The sequence below is a fragment of the Centroberyx gerrardi genome, chromosome 13 (genome assembly GCF_048128805.1).
Source record: "Centroberyx gerrardi isolate f3 chromosome 13, fCenGer3.hap1.cur.20231027, whole genome shotgun sequence".
NCBI classification, from domain to species: Eukaryota; Metazoa; Chordata; class Actinopteri; order Beryciformes; family Berycidae; genus Centroberyx; species Centroberyx gerrardi.
The window spans coordinates 4,480,885-4,501,720 of NC_136009.1; the positions used below are offsets into that span (position 1 = coordinate 4,480,885).

At 39.3% G+C, this 20,836-nt stretch overlaps 1 protein-coding gene across 1 annotated transcript in view; it reads right to left on the reverse strand.

Moving 5' to 3' along the window:
- dlgap1a (discs, large (Drosophila) homolog-associated protein 1a) overlaps positions 1-20,836 on the reverse strand; it is a 65,360-nt gene that overhangs the window by 3,474 nt on the left and 41,050 nt on the right. Inside the window, exons 7-14 of the mRNA XM_071909689.2 lie at positions 20,519-20,644; positions 19,178-19,336; positions 17,781-17,863; positions 11,916-11,961; positions 11,296-11,547; positions 8,606-8,738; positions 5,608-5,699; positions 1,223-1,375 (exon numbers count right to left, since the gene is read on the reverse strand). Of these exons, the coding sequence (XP_071765790.1) occupies positions 1,223-1,375; positions 5,608-5,699; positions 8,606-8,738; positions 11,296-11,547; positions 11,916-11,961; positions 17,781-17,863; positions 19,178-19,336; positions 20,519-20,644 (1,044 nt within the window). The remainder of the gene's footprint in view (positions 1-1,222; positions 1,376-5,607; positions 5,700-8,605; positions 8,739-11,295; positions 11,548-11,915; positions 11,962-17,780; positions 17,864-19,177; positions 19,337-20,518; positions 20,645-20,836) is intronic.

Below are 20,836 nucleotides of genomic sequence, written 5' to 3' on the forward strand. Positions count from 1 at the left end.
ACTAGGAACTGATCAATGAATCACATACATCTGATTGATTTTGTGTTTAGAATATGTCAGCTTGTTAATTAGCAAATAATAGCATCAGGTCAACTTATCACTGTCTTCTTGTAAACACAATTGATTTGTGCTCTGGCTAGCATATATAGCTGCCGTTAGCAGTGGCTAGTAGTCAGGGCATCCTGGTGGCTCAGTTGGCTAGGGCGCATGCCACATTGAAGTGATGTCCTGGGTTTGAATCTGGCCCGGGACCTTCGTCGCTTGTCATGGCTGTCCAGTGAAGCAGAAATGCCCAAAAAATTATGTTAAAAAAAACACAAAAAAAAGTAGTGGCTAGTAGAATGTTAACATTAACATAGATTGCTGTGGTAAATTAGCCTGTTGGCTAGTTAGCTAGCAAACAAAGCCAAAAACCTACTGTTTGTTCAGATTGTTCAGGTGTGTGTTATGGCGTAGAGACTCGCGCTAAATACAAGACACTTTACTGTGCCACAGTAACCGAAATTTGGAAACAAATCTACCTTAGCAGACTATTATCTATAATATTACTGGATGGATCTACATAGACACCACAATAATCGCATCAGACATCTTAAAAAGGAGAGTGCTTTTGAAATAGTAAAATATCCCTTTAGCTCATAGACAAAAATCATTTGTTGCCAAATGAGACATTCATATAATGAGTTATAATCATAATGGAGTTAGAGAGAGCAATGTTAGACCAGCCATGCAGATGAAGGCAACATCCTTTAGTATTGTTCATCGTGATAAAGCTGTGATATTGTCTGTGCCCTGATAAAACCTATATTATAATTTTTTTTAAATGTAGTAGAACGCTAACATCATCAACCAATTTTTACCAACACTGCGACAATTAACTGAAAACACAGTACATTTTAAAATGTCAAAAATCCATCTGTATTGATGGGGAAAAAAGAGTTTTATGAGGTTTCTGCAGGCCACTGGCAATATGTTGTATCATACAGCCCAGATTAGTTAGGTGTGTGTTACTCCCTGGCTGGAGCAAAAGCCTATACAGTTGATAAGGTAACAATACAATGTAGCCAGCCAGCCAGCCAGCCAGCCAGCAGGGATGATCAAAATCACTAAGAAAGAAGCCAGTGCTAGTATTCATCAGTATTATAAATAATGATGGGAAAACATCCCATCCTTGGTCAACCAGCCAGCCAGGTGGCCATATTGGAAGCTTATATGTGTGTACCTTTCTCTCGGGGGGGTCCAGGGGTCTCCAGTTATTGGCTCGGAGCTGGTGAAGCTCATCAAATTTGAGGCTGATGTTCTCGATGGAGAGCTGAAGCATATCCCAGAAACCAGCCAGGTCTGAGGCCACGGGACGAGGGTGGGCGTTGGGGTTCTAAGCCAGGTTGGTGAAGAGCAGGAGGACAAGGAGGGGGAGGAGAAGGAGGTAAAGAGCAAGGAGGAAGAAGAGAGGGAGGGAAGAGGAATAAAAAAAGATGTAGAAGTCAGGTCAAATTAAAACAATTTTGTAGAGCAACTCAAAGCGCCTTGCAAACATGATTAAAAAAACTCAGAAAAAGAGATCAAGATCTCCTCGACTCCCCCATGACCCATTGAGGATGCCATCAAAACCACAGTACTATACTCTTGCTATATGTACATTTCTACATTTGCTACACTTACATTTTGGCCTTTGTTAGGACCGCTGCTACATGATATGATACAGTTCTCCACTGAAAATGGCTTCTTTTCCAGGAATGCAAACAGCCATAACTGTTCACTAATACTAAAAAAAAAAAAAAAGACAATATGGGCTTTGGAGCTAGTTTTCTATCAATGATACACCAGTCCTACTGCAATGATCATAACAGGGAGTAATTGCTCAGCTAAGTTTGCCATTTCCTGAGGTACACGGCAAGGGTGTCCCCAAAGTCCGCTATGGTTTGCACTCTCTCTCCAGCCAAAACCATGCTCCCATCTCTGTTGTGTGCGCCATTTATGCGTGTACAATTTATCACTTTATGCTGATGACATTTTATTACATCTTAGTGATGTTTACAACTGTCTCCCCATGTTATTAAATAGAGTTTGGGAACATATCTGGCTATAAAATCAAAGGTCTAAATCAGTGGTTCTTATTCCTGATCCTCAGGACCCAGAGTACTGCTGGCTTTCTATCATACCAGGTAGTTAATTGCAGTTAATTGCATTTACCTGGCATCCCAGGTGTAAAATAGTCCCTGAATAGATGGCTGGAATGAAAACCAGCAGGGCTCTGGGCCCAGAGAACCAGGATCGATTGAGAACCACTGGTCTAAATTAGTGTTGCTACCCCTGTACATGGCAATACACTTTTTTAATTGAAACGACAGATGCAAGGCAAGGAAATAGATACACAAGGTAGAATAACATATACTGGGAAGGGGGCATGTATACGAGGTCATGAAATGAAATAACTCAAAAGATCATTACATCAATTAGCATCACAACAGATGCTAATTTAAATAAATTAAACAGAAATAAAACACATACTCCCAGATTAACAAAGGAAAAGGAAAAAACATCTTCCACCCCACTCCCCACCCTCTCTCCCCCATGATTGCTGCACAGGTTAGAGTTGACAATACTAATATTTGGAAACCATAAAGGATACTAACAATAATGGCAATATATGAAAGATAAATAAATGAAGGAATGTCAGTAGTGAAAGGAATTTGGTGTTGCTTTACTCTAAATACACCATCCAGTATGGTCACGTTGCCCATACAGGTAGGAACGGGGTGTACACCCTGAGTGGGCCCCAGTGCTATGCCATAACACATGCCCCACCCACCATATGCTGAAGCAACACCCGAAACTAGGAAACTAAATCTCAGTCCTCATCGTTGCGCGATCCCCCCTGTTGGCTAGGGAGGGTTTAGACTACCACATGTCTTCTCCAATATACGTGGAATCACCAGCCACTTCTTTTCATCTGACAGTGAGGAGTTCTCCCGGGATAGCATAATGTGGGCGGAGGTTCACGCTATCTCCCCCACCACCACCTACTTAACAGGCGCCAACCAGTAGGAGTTGCTCTTGCAACGATGAGGACAGGTTTCCCACCCGCAAACACTGCCTGGCGTGTTCATTATACACCTGGCCAAGTCGGACGCTCAAAAATGTTGAGCATCTTTTGTGTTGTAAGAAAATTAACTTAGTATTCTTATGGAGATGTCATTAGTTGTTTTATATAGGCTATAACATTGAAGATTTGTTTCCAAGGTAATGGTAATCTAATATACTATCTTCCCACTTACATTGAATATTTAGCAGAGAAGCTGACAAGTTATTTTGAAACACACAGAATTGATACAATTGCTTATTCATTTTCTTTTCTTTCCATCCAAGTTAAGTTCTTCATGTATGGACAACAAACCACTATCCTACTGCCTCTACCTAGTTTCCTAATATTACAGGTCCTAATATTACATTTTTCATCCAGAATAATATGCCATTATTTAACATTGCCATTAAGTTAAAAGGTTTCTGGTTTATCAGTATGTTTCCGTTATACCATAATAATTGCATTTTGACTTCCGCTGTGGTTTCTGGAGGTTCATATTTATTATTATTATCATTATTATTATTATGAATTCCTTATAGGTTCCTTTTAAATAACCAATACGTAGAACTATACTCATCATAATTTGGTCATAGTTCAGAAATAAGGGAAAAACTGCCCAAGTCTTCCACCAGTGCAGTCACAGAGGATGTATGCTGCTTTGGAAGAGTGTATCATCTACATACATAGAGATTTTTGATTATATTCCATTTATATTTAAACCTTTAAATCTTACCTTCTGGGCATGAATTTCAATGGCTACAATAAACAGATATGTGGACAGTGGGCATCTTTGTTTAACCTCTGTGTATTGCCTTGCCTGAAAATTATCATTATAATTATTATTATCATTACTCATTTTGTCAAAATTTTTTATCTTGGTTGAGACATTTTTTCTTCAATCATCACGGACAACTATGGTAACACACTCAAGTCAGTCTCGGCAATTTTGACAAGGTGGTCCTCAATCCCTCAGTTAATCATATATCAAAATATCACAGCAAGAATACACTTTAGCAGTTCAATTATCCCTCTTCCTGCACCAGTGGGATACTGGAATATACTGCAATTTAACAAGGCCACACAGTGTCATAGATGCAAAGCAGCCTACACAGTTCAGCAGTGTTGCAGAGGAGGCAAGTAAATGATCCTGGTTAAGTGTGTCATCAAAAGACATTGCCATGCCACTAGGTCCATGAGTTGCTTCAAAAAATAATTTGGAATGGCAAACCCTCACAAATCAATTTTCAATTTTACAATGTTCATGAAATACAGGGAGCCAAAATTTGCCTAACTACAAATTTGATTTCTGGTATTTTACCATGCAAGTGCTGAACCTGTTGTACTCTATAGAAGGTGACATCACCTGCCACCAAAGATCAGCCAATAGCAGATGGCCAGTTCAGTACTAGATGTCAGGCTTCACACAGATTTGGGTTTGGGATTTGGTTACTCTTTAAACCTCATAGTTCTCACAATATTGTTTATTCTAGTATTGCTAACAAACACTGCCTTCTACAATTTGGCCTCATTATAATGCAGGTAATCTCTAAATGCCACTCTATAGAGAAAATAACAAATCTTTCTTGAAAATATCATAAACATCTTCCTCTTTTCAATAATCACTTAATAACATTGGGCAGAAAGCCCATATCCTTCCCTCGCTGGTTGGAAAAAGATATTTATAACCTGGAAGACATTAGGAAGTAATTAAGGCGGCGCAGAATCTACGCCGCATTAATTACGGGAGATGGGACGCTCTTCTCTGTTGCAGGCTCACTTCCTGATTTAGGCTGTTAAGATGGCTGTATATTAGTTCAGCTTTAATCAAATGTGGCAGTAAATAAGTGTATTTTTAATTTTCTTCTAAGAGAAGGTATAAAAAGGAGAGGGAGAAGTGGAGATGAGAGTGAGGAGAAACAAAGAGTCAAAAGAGGCCAGTGAGACAAGAAGGAGAAGATATGGAGGGAGGAGGACGAAACGAGATCAGTGGATGGGAAGATGAGATAAGAAGATGAGGGGGGGGGTTGAAGGAGAAAATAGAAAAGTGGAATAAGGAGAAAAAGGGAAACTGAGAATTGAAACAAAGGAATGTGTCTGGACAAGAAATCTTACACCATTCCCATTTCAATATTCTCATTTGCTGTATCTTCAACTGTTTGTACTGAGACCTACTATCCAGTCAGTCTCACATCAGTCAAAGAGCTGCATAGTAAGTGAAAGGTGTAACATTATTTAAAGAACTAAACACCAAACCATCTACTATTGGCTGATCTTTGGTGCCAGGTGATGGACTCTATAGACGGTGACATCACCTGGCATCAAAGATCAGCCAATAGCAGATGGCAATTTCAGTAGCATCCTTTTACCATTAGATGTCAGGCTTCACACAGGGTTTGGTATTTAGTTACTCTAAAGTAAATCCAAAGTTGAATTTACTCCAAGTAAACTGAACTTTGACAAACAGAAGTCAGTTAGGACCATGACTGCATGTTCCCAGTGCGAATAAAGCTGGTCAGACTCACCAGGTTCTCCTCACAGAGATCCTTGAACTGTTGAAACTTCTGGGACATGAGAAGCTGAGCACTTCCTACCGCACTCCTCATCTTCCCTAGGACTGCAAGCATAGATACACAGTTTAAACAGAGGCTAACTTGCATTCAATTATTCCTGAGAAAATGTATTGTTTTCTTTCGGCAAACACAACATACTTTCCTATAAATAATATGTATTCTGCTTATCAGAGGGTCCAGCATCTCCATGTGTTGATGTGTCTAAGAGCCTGTAGTATTTTCATTAGGTCCTTGCCATGTCTGAAATGCCTGTGGTAGTAACCTTTATAGGCCAATTGATGGACGGTAAGTTACTGCTCCTGCTGATGTTAGTTTTCATTGTAGTTGCACTGGAAGATTGATTTCATATAGATTCTTTACAGTTCAAATCACCTGTGGAAGTATTTAGGTTTTGCATATTGTTTGTTGGACTTCTTTGTTGTAGTAGTGAGCTATTATTGATGATTTTATTTTATTTTTCATCGTTATATTTTAATCTACCATCATGTATGTAGCACTAGGTTAGTTTACTGATTGTCACTGTTGTCACTGCATCATTAGAAAAGAATATGAACTATGATCAACAATAAGTAAAACAATCTTCAATCAAACCTCATGACAACCCAATGTAATCTTGTATATCCCACCTACAGTAATTGTAAATAATGGAATAATACAAATTAGGATTAGACTGATATATTGGTTTGCTGATATATGGGGCCGATTTGGCTTTTCATTAAAAACAGAATGTGGTCCAGTCAGTGTGGTCCACCGCTGATATGATGCATATGCAGTTTGATTGATTACATATTTTTGTAGAATTGGTTGTGTATGGAAAACCCTTTGCCTGAATTGATCCTATTGATCCTATACCCACACAAGTACAGTGAATATGCTCTTAGGGGGCCTAGCACCGGCTATGCTTGAACCCTATTTTTTTGGTTAGGATTCTTCTTGGTTTTCTGCCTTAAAACGATCTGTACCTCAGAGACTGTGGCTCTTTCTCAGTATGCATTCTTGTGCATTCTTGTGTCCACCATGACCTGTTTTACGTGATATCTAACCGCCCAAGCAGGATCCAAAAGAACGAGAGGACGGACAAAGATCCTGGAAATTTCCTTGCCAGGCGAGGATGCATTGGATGGTGACTTGACCGACGACAACAAATGAAAAGCTCTGAGATTCATTGCGAGAACGTTCGCATCATGTTCAAACTGTAGTCTACAGTAGAGAGCCAATTGAAACAACTGAGAAAATTAACAACTGTTTGTCTTAATTAATATCGTGCACCACATGAAGCACACAGTCCATCTCAAACTGTAAGGAAGCATCTCTGTGTCACTTTCATAAGAGAATTATTCTCTCCAAGACAACTTGGGAAGAACTTACTTCACAAGTATCGATTTGGCATTCTTGGGTTTGAGAATCAGCCTGTAAATCCTAGAGCAATCAAATTTAGGTTAGGTTTCGAGTCTCCCCCACTACTCAGACAAAAATAAATAAATACACCAATCGGAAAGATGGTGGCGCTATAACAAGCAACTTTACGTTTTGGCCAAGAGTTCATGAACCAAAAGGCCTAGAAACAACTTGCTTTTCCCTCAGATTCCTTGGTTCAAGATGAATCCATTGCACATATTGGTTTTCATTTCACCCATGATAGTTTTTCTACCATTTTGAATTTTATGCAAAACCTGTTTCTCCTGCAAAGTTGATCCAATCTCAAAATTTTGCACACAGCATATTTGGACCCCCTAGATTACAGCTATTACCCAGAGTTTTTGGCCGCGGTGCACTAATGAAGTTAACGGCAAAGATATGCAAACAGGAAGTGCATGATTCCTAAACACTTGATGCTAGAGCAACCAAACTTCAGATGTATATTTGATGCATTTGGGATCCAAATCAAAAAACTTTTTTTTTCGCTATTTCTCTTGCAAAGTTGATCCAGTCTCCATGGAAAGGAAATGACAATATGCGTGCAATGTTTTGTTGGTTCATGGCGTGTTGCTTGGGTTATTTTTAGCCAAATTACAGTAAAGAGGAAAGAGTTTACTGACCCTAGCTTGCTCGGTATTATAATTGCCTAGCCAGTAGCGACCATTAACGGAGACATTAACAATATTCTTTTCTTTTTTTTCCTTCACGGTGGCTACAGACACACTATGTTTTCTTAAGTACAAAGCGGCACACCCACTGCCTCGGTCAATATTTTACGAAAATGAATGTATATACACTCACCTAATGCATATGTACTGTTGACAGGGGAGTTCTTCTGTTTTGTCTATACTTTTCCTAAGTCATTTGACCCTTCCTTACACGCGTTACAAGCCTTGAAATGTCACTTGCTAGAGAGAAACCTACCATAAATCCCAGAGCAGAAGTATCTCCGAGGCATTGCAGAGGATTATGCTGTCAAATTAACAGTTCCCTGGAATACTACAGTGTCGTTCAATGGCAAGGTGTAGCATTGTAATGTGAAAACACCCTTAGGACTTGTACCAAAATATTCTATCTTTGAGATGCAGCACTTTTCCAAAATGGTGAATCAAGCTCATATTCTCACTGTCAAATCAGTTGCCCCATGGGCTTGGACATTTCTAATGGCTTTATTTGGATTTTATTATTATTATTATTATTATTACTATTATTATTAACAGTAATTATGTTATTATCCACTAGTTTTAGTGTCCCATTATCTAAATGCTGAGGCTTTTCTACCCCATAAAGAATACAATTCGGAGGGAAACACTGAATACTTGTAATTGTTTGGAATTGTTAAGAAATGGTTAAGTTTGAAGATATTGAATATGGATATCGGCTATCAGCAGCTTCAAAAACCCATATTGGTAGAACCCTAATATCAGTTTACAGGCAAAATGACGACTTTCCTATAGAGAAACATATGCTTGGAGTCTGGACACAAATATGACATACACACTCACACCCTCTCTCACACACACAGACATACTATCGTCTGGCAGGTCATTTTCCCGTTGATCGAGCTCCATCTGTCGACACCAGCCCTCCATGCGGTCCGTCTCGGCCTGCAGCAGCTTCAGAAACCAGCGTCCATCTCTCTGACAAACTGACCGCTGCACCACCTACCATTCAAATATATTACCTCTTCATATTTTTACCAGCAATACTACAACAAACAGATACACACATGTAGAGGCATGTAACCTAATAACTGTGTATAACATAACAAAAGCCAATAATGTCATAAAATCTTATTTTATAAAAACTTATTTTCTTTATTGGCAAAAGTTAAATTAACCTTTATGACCTTTTGACATTACCCAATATTAATTGGATGATGTTTTGTTGACAGTGAGAGAAAACTTTTCTTAGAAAAGAGAAAGAGGCTTAATATGCAGCCCTGTCCACAAGCCCATTTTACACCAGTATAGTGAATATCAGGTTATTTACAAATTTATTTTCAAAATCTAATCATTACTGTTAGTGTTACTCTGACTTTGTACTTGATGTGGAAAAGACATTTAAAGAGATTTCAGAGTGTTATTACATTATTGGTTGATGTTATTACATTATTCAGCCAAAGAAAGGTTACCAAGTCAGCAATGTAATAACCAGACAAAAATGTAATAAGTTATTATGTAATTGGGAAAAAAAGCCACTACGTTATCATTTCAATATTATAATATTACAGTATTGGCTTTTATTACATTATATGCTTTATTACATTTACTTTTATTACATTACTGGCATTTGTTAAGTTATTGGCAAAAATATACTTGCAGGCTACACTCGCTTAATGATTGCCGTTTAAAGCATGCATTTTCAGATCACTGTTGAATCAAATCTAAACATTTTGAAATTTTGTTAGCTTGTCATGATGTAGGCCATGGTGACTTTATTTGGCTGCCTCTGTTGTCAACTGTAAAATGTTAAGAATTAACAACTTTATCAAGTTAAAAGGCATGAAATGAGACTAACATTGCTAGTAAGTTAGCTGTACAACACCAAGGACAGCCGCTACTGTCAAACTGACTGCTGAACCATCTAGTATCTTAATATACTTTCATCAATATTATTATTATTATTATTATATATTATTATTATATGAACAAAGTAGCAGATAGGCTGTTTATCAGATATCAGATTTAGAGTACATATAATTGTATTCATGTTATTATCACCTAGGCCTAGAGGAAAGCATTTTAGCACATAAGTTTTGCATCTTACACCTTAGCTACTACATGAATGTTTCAAACATGCGATGACGCTTGATATAAAATGCATGCGTGATATAAAATTAAAATTATGAACAGCCAAACATTACACAGGCCACACCTCCCTGTTGGTAAACACAAACATCCCTGGTGAAAACAGCTACAGTGCTAAGTCAGTTTCCTAAGGAATACCATGACCCAGGAATGACTCAATATACTTTCACCATGCTCTATATGGAGAAAAAAATTGCAAATTAAAAAGACCCATTGGGAAATTTGCATCCCTTCAGGAGAAAATAGCAAACCCTTGTTGTCAAAACATGAACTGAATGGGCCACCTTTTAGATATTTGGTGACACCGCTTCATGTTATTTTACTGATGCTAGTGAATGCTGAAGTGAAAATAATAAAAATGATTAAAATTGCTTGTATTTTTTCTGAGTGGGATGGTAGACCATATGAATCCTGGTGTAAGGTACAATCCCTTATTGATTTCACCTATTAAATTCACTTTGGTCATGCACGGTGTCTGCAAGTTTCAGTTTGTAAGACCTTTTTCACACCAGTTAGATTAAATACAAGACAAATTTTGTCACTGACATAAGTGTGAAAATAAAAAAACTGTAGTCATATCAGAATTTAACATTAAGCCTCGGCCGATTTCTCACCAGAAAACCACCAAGAAACATTTTTAAGACTTCTAGAACTGAATTTTAAACTTAAAATATTACATTTAACTATATTTAAGGAATTTTCAGGCCTTGTATTTAGATGTTTTCAAACTTTTTCAGGGTCTGTAGACATCCTGCCATGAAGGGGAAATGTAGGTGAAGCGGAGGAAACAAGTTAAAGAAGGACGAGTACAACTCATCATGAAGGTGTTCAGAATATTTTACCCTAGCACTGTAGTTCTCAAGTCCAGTCTTGTGACCACTTTTCTGACATCTTGGCCTTATCTCCATCTCGGTTTCTGTTTTGACTCAGACTTCTCTTGTTCTTGGCTCCTATTGGATGTTGACTCGACTTTTTCCAGCGAACATATATTTTTCTCCACCTGGTCCACCTTTGTTTTGTTGTTTTCTCCCCAGCACTACAAACAATTTAAGGGATTACACCTGTACATAGTATGTAATGGTCCTCAAACTTCTATGCAGTGATTAGTTGAATGTTGAAGGGAAAAGCACAGAGTTCCTCCAGATAGATCTACATCTCTGTTCATCCTTAAGAAAGATATGTACACTGTTTTTTTCCTATTTTGTTAGTCTTGAATAGGACTTGATTTGCTCTGTTCTCAGTCTCAACCCCCTTTGACCCAAGTCTTGACTTGAACTCGACTGGACCTGGTCTTGGAACTGACCCAACTAAGGCAGTCTTGACTAGAGCCCTGCTTTTCCCACTCAGGGTATACCACTGAACACAATAAACTCCCACATACCTCCAGGATGGCAGAGCTATCGAAGCCAACCTCCAGCGGGTCGTCGGACACGCTATCTATCCAGGGGTCCGGCGGGGGTAGGATGGACGGGTCAAAGCCCACGTCATCGTAGTCGTCTGAGGCACAGGCGTGGTAGTGGTTCCCTGAGCCCTGGATGCTGACGGTGGAGGTGGCGGCATCGCGGGAGTATTGCCGAGAGATGGTTCCAGAAGACGAGATGTCCATGTCGGTGTCTGGTGAGTCCAGAGGGGTGTCCAGCAGGTCCGGCAAGTCCAGATCTGCCTGGATTGATTAATTAATCGATCAATTAGTTTAATGATTGATTGATTGAGTGATTGACTATTTGGTTGAGGGACTGACAGCCAGCAGGTCTGGCATGTCAAGATCAGCTGATATTGATTGACTGGTATTAGGGCTAGACTGATAAATGGGGTTGATATTGGCCTCTTATCAAATATTGCCCAGTCAGCGTCATCCACCTCCAATATAATGGAGGTTCCTCCCTGACCACAGCTACATAAAAACAGTCTGAAAAACCTGCAATGAAGTTTTCCCAAAATAAGCAAGCACAGAATAAACACACAGTATTCATGAAAATAACTATATAACAATAAGTCCTTCGACTATAACAGCAAGGCTGGAAAGCTTACCTGTACTGCTGCTGTCACACTGTTAGAGCGCTGGAACCGACGATACCTGGCCAGCAGGGGGAGACAAACACAGTAAGTTCCACAGAGCAAGGTTTCTCAATTTCTGTGGTGTCAGGCAAGTAATGTTATTATTAATGGAAAAGGTAATGGTATTATTCTCCTCCAGGGACCACTTCCAATTAATCGGTATAGAAGTTTGAGGACCACTGCATACTGTTTGTAATGCTGGGGAGAAAAGAAACGAAGGTGGACCAAGTGGAAACAAACGCATCTTTGAAAAATAGTCTATATTCTAATGGTAGAAATTAATTTCTATCTATTGCCTATGCCAGCTAATCAAGCCAGGGAATGCTCAACCCATGACCGAGCACAAGTGTCTGATCTGAGGCTGAGAAACTGTCATTTGAAAACAATATAATCACATCACAGGGTGATGATATAATATAGTTACTGCTGCTGCTAAGATGGAATTTGAAAGAAAATGTTCCAAAATGTGAAATGTGAAGATTGTCTCTTTATACAGCTCACCAGGGCAGCTGTTACCCATGTTTCACTGGTCAGGGATCTCATATGGAAGCAGACGCGATGAATAAAGAAAATGTTCTGACGACATATCACTTTAAGAGTGGAAGAATACCCACTTTTCTTCTAAAGAAAAATCAAAACAGAGTGCTGCATTTCTGACTTATCAAGGGCATCTACCCTCAGTAGTTGACTAGCAAGGTCTGGAGGTCCTTTCATGCCTCTCATCTGATTCATTTCTGAAGTATGGCCTTTTATTCAGCCCCTCTACTCTGAAAGAAGGTATTACAATGGTTATAGTTCGTCTACCTCAAATATTTGGGAGGCAAGGCACATTGAATGAACCTCCTCCACAAAGAACTGTGTGGGAAGCAAAGAGAGACGAGACGACACAGAGAGAGAGACAAGACAAAGAGAGGAGTGAGGTGTGAAGGTAGATGGATCGGCCATAATACATAGACACAATATATAGTGTCAGTATATAGTATATACATCTACAGTCAAGTTGTTAGATGTAGTATATGTGATAGTAAAAGCTATATTTGGTGAAATCATATTGAATTATAACCGCAAATTCAGAGTAATTTAACCCACGATATAATAATAGTTTTAACATTTGAGCAGAATCCATGGGCACACTACACCTCGCACACCAGAGTACTCAAACCAGAAACATGAACATTTTTACCCTTTCTTTGTCTATCTTCACTGACACCTTATGAATGGACACATGGATTATAAAGACTTACTTCTAACTTGTGCCTCAAATATATCACAGATACTACTACTACACTAGTTACTATACTTTCTCCCTATGAGCCTACACATACTCTGCACTCACAAGCTGCATGACTACTTGTCATTCCACCCATTAGAAAGACAAGGCAGTAAACAATAACCATGCCACGCCCCATAAATGATGGACGGCTGATACACTTAACATATGTCACCTTGTTTTGACCTGTAATTGTATTGACCCTATTGGGCCAATTAGTGTAATTTTGAAAATGTCACAATGCAGTGGTGAAATGCATCATTTCCCTAAGTCTGATCAGCAGTGTCTGAGATATTACGTGTGACAGGCGGATGAACAAACAACAAAACAAACCAACAAAGGAACAAACGAACCAACGAATGAACAAACGTAAGGAGTACTGATCCATACTCCCATAGTCCTTTGCTGTATGATTCTGAGGGGCTGACGCCATGCGGAATCCCCAGAGGCTCGACAGAGATCGCTATTATTTTGCAACATTGACAACTTGCCTTGCAATTTCACCAAAGTGTACATTTCTGTGACACCAAACCATGTCATACATACTTATTTCATCCAGAATATGAATCATTTTTGTGTACTAGACACTGCAAGCTAGCTAATGGGAAAATGTATTGAACAAGGTGTTAGCTTGGTGAATTTCAATCTTGCCAACAAGAAAGATAGAGGCATATCTGGCTATCTAGCTAGCCAGCCTGAAGCCTCCTACACATAAAACATCATTTTCTTTGACTGTATTGTTAATTTATTTAAAAAATGATAGCAATATAAAATGGCACAAATATTTAAGAGACCATGGGAGGCACCTTAACATTTAAGGAAAGCAAATGTCCTTAAGGGGCTTTGTGCAACCCATCAGCAATAATATAATGATGACTTAAGGATTTCCTTATGTGTAAATTTATCTAAGGATATTCTCTGAGCGGTGTGATAGGCCTTTTTCATATCAAGGACCCTAATTTAGTCCACATTAGGGCCACGGACCCCCATTTGATGAGATTTTGTCTCTCGGAGCCAAATCTGAGAATATTTTTGTTTTTGTCCAGAATTCCATGACTATCTGTATTGTAGGTAGAGAGATAACAGTGAAGCTATGATCAAAACAGTCATTCTTCTACATTCTCTAATTGTGTTAACTTCTTGTAAACAAATTAATGGTTTAAAAATTCATCAATTTGCTGGGGTCCCCCTGGAACCCTCTCAAGGACCCCTGGTGGTCCTCGGACCCCACGTTGAGAACCACTATGATAAGGGGGTTTTCTGCAACTCACTTGAGTTTAAGGTGAACCTTAAAGAGAGCTTAAGGCATAAAATTTGAGAGTTTTTGTGCAACTGATGTTGACTGTTGATGTTTTAGAATGTGACAGTCCTGATGGTTCCAAATGTGCTATCAATAATCTTGATACGGCCCTGCCATTGACCCATCTTTTCTGGCTTTGCTCCAGGCTCCTGTCATGTTTATTTATCTGTGACTTGCAGTGACGTCACTGTTCTGTTGATGGCGCCATACAGACTCCCACCACAAACATTAGTGAGAGAATGCAACTACCATTGCTATTTTATTAAATAACACACTTTACCTACCGACGTAGGACCAATCAAAATGCCAGTCACATGTTGTGCCGCTGGTAGTGATGGACGTGACATATTAGCAACAATTTCTAAATTAGTTTGTTGCTGCCTGGACCCAAATCTGAGAATATTTTTATTGTTAGATATGATTTTGTCCAGAATTCCATGACTATCTGTATTGTAGATAGAGAGATAACAGTGACACTAACATTCTTCTACATTCTCTAATTGTGTTAACTTCTTGTAAATGAAATAATGGTGAAGTTTTAATTATTGTACAGATAGTTGAACTAGGAGGATGGTCTGAAGAAAACTGCACTGAGGCTGGAACTCGCTCAAACACTTTAATATGTCAGCCATAGTTATTACTCCTTCACTTCATCCCAAAGGATAACCTTGGCAGATGAGTGTGTGGGTGTTTGTTTGCGAGCAGAGAGCCAGACAATTACAGGACAGGAGGAAATGACTCAGCTAGACTGTAGCTCTGGTTGAATCAAAGTTTGAGGGGAAACACATTATATGTAACAGGATTTCAGGGACAAGAGTACTGGATCACATGTAATCCGATTACAGTAAGAAGATAGTAGGTAACTGAAATCATTGGTTGACAAAAGTTTCCATTGTTATAGACTGGATATTTCATGTTTTAGAGATATTGAGTTGTTTCAGATAATGTCTTTTTTTCTTCCAAAATAAACTGTAAGGTTTTCAAAATTAACTCAAATGTAACCCAGTAATGCAACAATAGTTAGCAGTACATGTTGGAGAATATGCATGCAGCCTGGCTACCACAAATTTGCACATAATATGACTTTTCCCAAGGATGTCACCCCTTACAGTAGATCAGCTGATTATGCAAGGATAATAAAGGCAGACGTGAGTTGTGACAACTGACAACTGCTATTTGCATTTGTCAAAAGTTGTCAAACTTTATCTCGATATAATGACTAAGAACAAGTGAAAAAAAACTTCAGATTTCAAAAATCTGAATTTAGAGAAGGGCTCCTGGCTAAAAAAAAATTCACTTGTTTATAAGTCAATTTATTTAGTGTATTTATTAAGAATCTATTAAGGTAGCAACAGGAAAAAAAATAGATACATTTAATTGTGCATCTTGGTAAAAAAAAAAATTCACCTGTTCGTAAGTCAATATACTGAGATACCAACAAGAGAAAAAAAAATTGGTAGAACTTCGAAAGGCATCCTGGTAACCTTTTTTTTTTCCATGCCTCCTAACGACATGGCAGATAGGCTGACCGTGAGTGAATGAGTGAATGAATAAGTGAATGAACCATCTGAACATTTGGGCATAAGCCTTTCGGAATTCCTTGTCCGCCAAACCATTGGCTACCTTTACATACACTACATGGCCAAAAGTATGTGGACACCTGCCCATCGAACATCTCATTCCAAAATCGTGAGCATTAATATGGAGTTTGTCCACCCTTTGCTGCTAAAACAGCCTCTGCTTTCCACTCCACTAGATGTTGGAACATTGCTTCCATTCAGCCACAAGTGAGGTCAGGCACTGATGTTGGGCAATTAGGCCCGGCTCGCAGTCTGCGTTCCAATTCATTCCAAAGGTGTTGGATGGGGTTGAGGTAAGGACTCTGTGCAGGCCAGTCGCACTGATCTCGAAAAACCATTTCTGTATGGACCTCGCTTTGTGCATTGTCATGCTGAAACAGGAAAGGACCTTCCCCAAACTGTCACAAAATTGGAAGCACACAACTGTCTAGAATGTCTTTGTATTCTGTAGCATTAAGATTTCCCTTCACTGGAACTAAGTGGCCTAACCTGAATCATGAAAAACATTATTCCTCCTCCACCAAACCTTACCATTGGCACTGTGCATTCGGGCAGGTAGCGTTCTCCTGGCACCTTCCACAACCAGATTGGGCCCATTCTACTGCCAATGTTTGTCTATGGAGATTGCATGGCTGTGTGCTTGATTTAATATACCTGTCAGCAATGGGGTGGTGTCCCCATACTTTTGGCCATGTTGTGTACCTGGCTATTGCCCATACTCTGGTCAAGGTCTTATTCAGGTTTCCATGAACCTTTGATACCCTGTGACCCTGTTGTCATGAATAAACCAATTAACAGAATATGTCCCCTTTCTCTTTGACTGAGCAATAGTAGTTTACTTGTAGTATAGGGGAGACAAATGATGATCCCAATAGTAATAGTAATAGTAAGTACTGCTGGTCACCATGTTTCTGTTGACATCAAAATGTACCCATAATGCCATCTGAGTGAGTTTGACTGACGGTGAAAACCACAAGTGAAAGCAGTAAGATGCGTCCATGCCACAGTAGTCTCGCTCTCAGATCCTTGATAACATATCAAGGGTCTGGTAGTAAAGTATCCAGATTCTGTGCAGAGGGGGCGATGAAATTGAAAACCGTTGACACTGAACACCACGAATCATGCTTGAGGGGGCGGGGGATTTGAAGCCTCAGCGTCATCGCAGCCATAGCGTGTACCGTGTGCAGCTTGTAAATAGAAACGTAGGAAGTATGTCTTGCGGAACCCTGCATTAGTCAGCATGGCTCATTTGCCTCCAGCAAAAAAAAAGTTGACACAAACACCATCACAAAATGAAAAGTTTGTCAGTGTATAGAAATTGATCTAAATCAGTCTCTAATGCATCTAATGTGCGCATCACGTCATGTCTGTAATTTGGAGATAGACCAGTAGCATTGAACCCTAAAATTCCACAATTTGTAAGGGATATGGGAGTAAGCCAGGCATCTTAATCAGGTGTCTTCTAGTCAGAATATGAGCTTACCTGGTTATTCTAACCCAGTTATGATGTTTCAATTCTCCATGTGTGCAAACGTAGAAAGTGACATTTTAAGCCTAAGCCTAAACTGCTCCTGACCACAGCAGAATAGAGTTACAAGTCTACCTGCATCCATTCAATTCTGAAGTGGTTACTGAGTGAATGAGTCAAAAAAAAGAAAAAGAAAAAGAAAATATAACTTGTGTCTCACCCTCTATCATCCTCCACCTGCACCCCTATGGAGGTGAACTTGGACGGGTCCTCTGGATCCTGAGCCTCCTCTGGTCCATCCACCTACAGGAGACAGAAGATATAATAAAGATGCTGGATAAATCCCTACTACTTACAACTAATTAAACTAAATATACATGCACTCTTGGTCATTGGGTAATCCTCATATGGACCCAACATTTCATGTGCACTATTGTTTTGTATGGCTTGTATACAGGGATGTAGCGGAGGGCAAACCCACCAAAAAAATCCTTTTACCCACCTTTTCATTTATGGAATAGAGTTATTCACCTTTTTGTGTGACATAAATCTTAATGGCATAAATGAATAGTATACATCATAGTCAGTAGTATCAAACTAATGTAAGTTATAAGTTTTAAAGTTATAAGTGTTTTGGGGATACCACTGAGGCGGTTATCAGTTTATTAGATACCTCATTAGTTCTATAATTAATGAGGATCAAAATGTAACCTATTAAAGACTCCTGATTACCCCACTGCTTTGAGGATACCAATGAGTGTGTTATCAGACTGTTAAACCTGTATTGAAAAGTCCTATAATTAATTTGGGTTTGGAAGACTGCTTTGAAAATATAATCGATTTAAGATTACTAATCACCTGCTTAAAATGGTAATGCATAATGTAATCCACTGTGTTACTCAAATTCAGCAACATAATCTGATTACTCTCAGTAACTTTTAGATTACTTTACCTCCAATATCCACAGTAAAATAACAATGACTTCCAATTTACATACTATAATCTGCACCCATAATCGATGAATGAAAATTGTTTCTGTGTAATCCAACACTTAATCACTATATTTTATGTTTTTTGTATCCTATTTTATTTAAATTGCAATGCATGTCACTCCCCAAACATGGGATTAATGGTGGAAGAGACTTCGGTCATCCACCCCCAGAGTGAAGTTAGATGGTTATGAAATGCATTGGTGTTTGGAGGTATATAAACAATATTCAGCACAAGAGGGCAGGGCAGAGCCAAGAGATACAGGAATGCATTATTAACATACTGAATGATGTACTGCTGCTACTAAAGTACCAATACCACCACCACCACCACCACCACCACCACCACCACTACTACTACTACTACTACTACTACTACTACTTTTAAAAGGAATCATTTATCTAACAATTTTTGTTTTTGGAGTGCCACCACTCTCATGGTTTTCATGGAAGTCTTCATAAAGTCACAAAGTGCTGTAAAATTTGAAAAACAAGAACAAACCATTAGCTATAATAAAGACCACACTTGCACTGCAGGCTCCATTAAGGCCTATTCAACAGAACAGAAATAGCACTAGACTCTCCTCCTCCTCCATCCCCCTCACCTCAACTCTCTTCTCATAAATACCTGGATGCCTATGGAGAGACATTTCCCCTTCCTGAGTGCTTCCTTCCTGTATTCGTCCCGGTGGTCTTCAACCATTGGCCCCCTGATCAGGGCTGAGACGGCGGGGGTGCTGACTGTGATGCTGCTGTTACTGACGTGCTGACTGGCCGGGCCATGGACCTATGGAGAGAAAAGTCAGCAAACATTAGTCTACATTAACATTAGCTCTGTTCGAAAAACCCTATTACAGAAATAGTGCACTATATAGTGTGTCCGCCATTTTGTACTAGTGTCAGAATTCTCAACGGTTAATTTGATTCACTATATAATTCATTATAAAATACCCACAATGCACTGAAAATTGTAGTGAACAGACGATGTACCCTACAACTTCTCCTGTATACCACAATGCAATGCGATCGTGTCTTACAGAAGAAGAAGAGTAGCTAGCTAGTCGCTAGCTTGTGAGCTGGCTAACGTTAGCTCACAAGCTTATTGTTTGCCAAACCAAAACAGCTTGCTACCATTAGGAGACAGCACCTTAGTTGACAAAACCACACTAGCACATGATTAGAATTTCAACAAATTATTTGTAATTTAATGTTCAAAATCTATACCTGAGTCCATTTCAACCCACTGTCATGAGTGCCTGGTTTGTATACGAGATGCTGGGTGTCCGGGTGCGTCACACGAATATCCGGCGCATTTCTTAAGCAATGATGTTTAATGTAGTGTCCGAAACTTTGTTCGGTCGTGGCCCATATAGTTCACTATATGACAAACACTGCATAGGGAGTGAGTGAGCGAATGACTGAACCATTCCGACTGCAGCTTAGGTCAGAGATGGGTACCCGTGTGCCATGGAGAGTAGAGACTCTGGTTTTCATTCCAACCAAACACTACACCAGCTGATTTCACTGATTACTTCCTCCTCTCTGGTTGAAGGGTGTTAATCAGTAAAAACACCTGCTGCAGGTATCCTGGATGGAAATCAGAAAAGGCCAGTATTTCTGTTACTTTGCTGTGGCTACCTACATTTTCCCCCAACCCTTAAAATAATCCTAGATCAGGTCTGAAAAAAAATTCTCCCACAATTGACCACTTTTTGCGGTTTTCTATTCTTGAGGAATAGACACCACACACGCACACACACCTCTAGTCATCCACACGTCTGTAAAGACAAAAGGGTCAACATATATGCACACAGATATGTATATGTACAAATATACACACACACGTAATCACTATCATCATTAATCAAGTACATCATGTACAGTGCTGACCTTGTTTAGTCAAGAAGATGTAGAGGTGTATGTTGAGCATTTCAACCAAGCCAACACACACACACACAAACACACTAACCTGTGCGTTAGCAGCCTCTATGGCAGCTGTCAAGGCCTTCATGCTGTCGATGCTCTCTGTTGAGTTACTGAGCCCTGATTGGATGGTCATGTCGCCTCTTGGCCCCTCTCCTTCCATGTAAGCATCCTGGTTGGTTTTAAAAATCATGGAACATTGTTGAAAAGACCCGGTGTTAATATGATAATGTCATCCACTGTCGATGTGTGTGTAAATGATTAGGTTTGGGTGAAGACTGACTAGAATAACGAACAAGGCAGTCTCCCTTTGGGCCAATCAGTAATAAATATGTCACCTTGTTTTTATGGCGAGATGCATCAT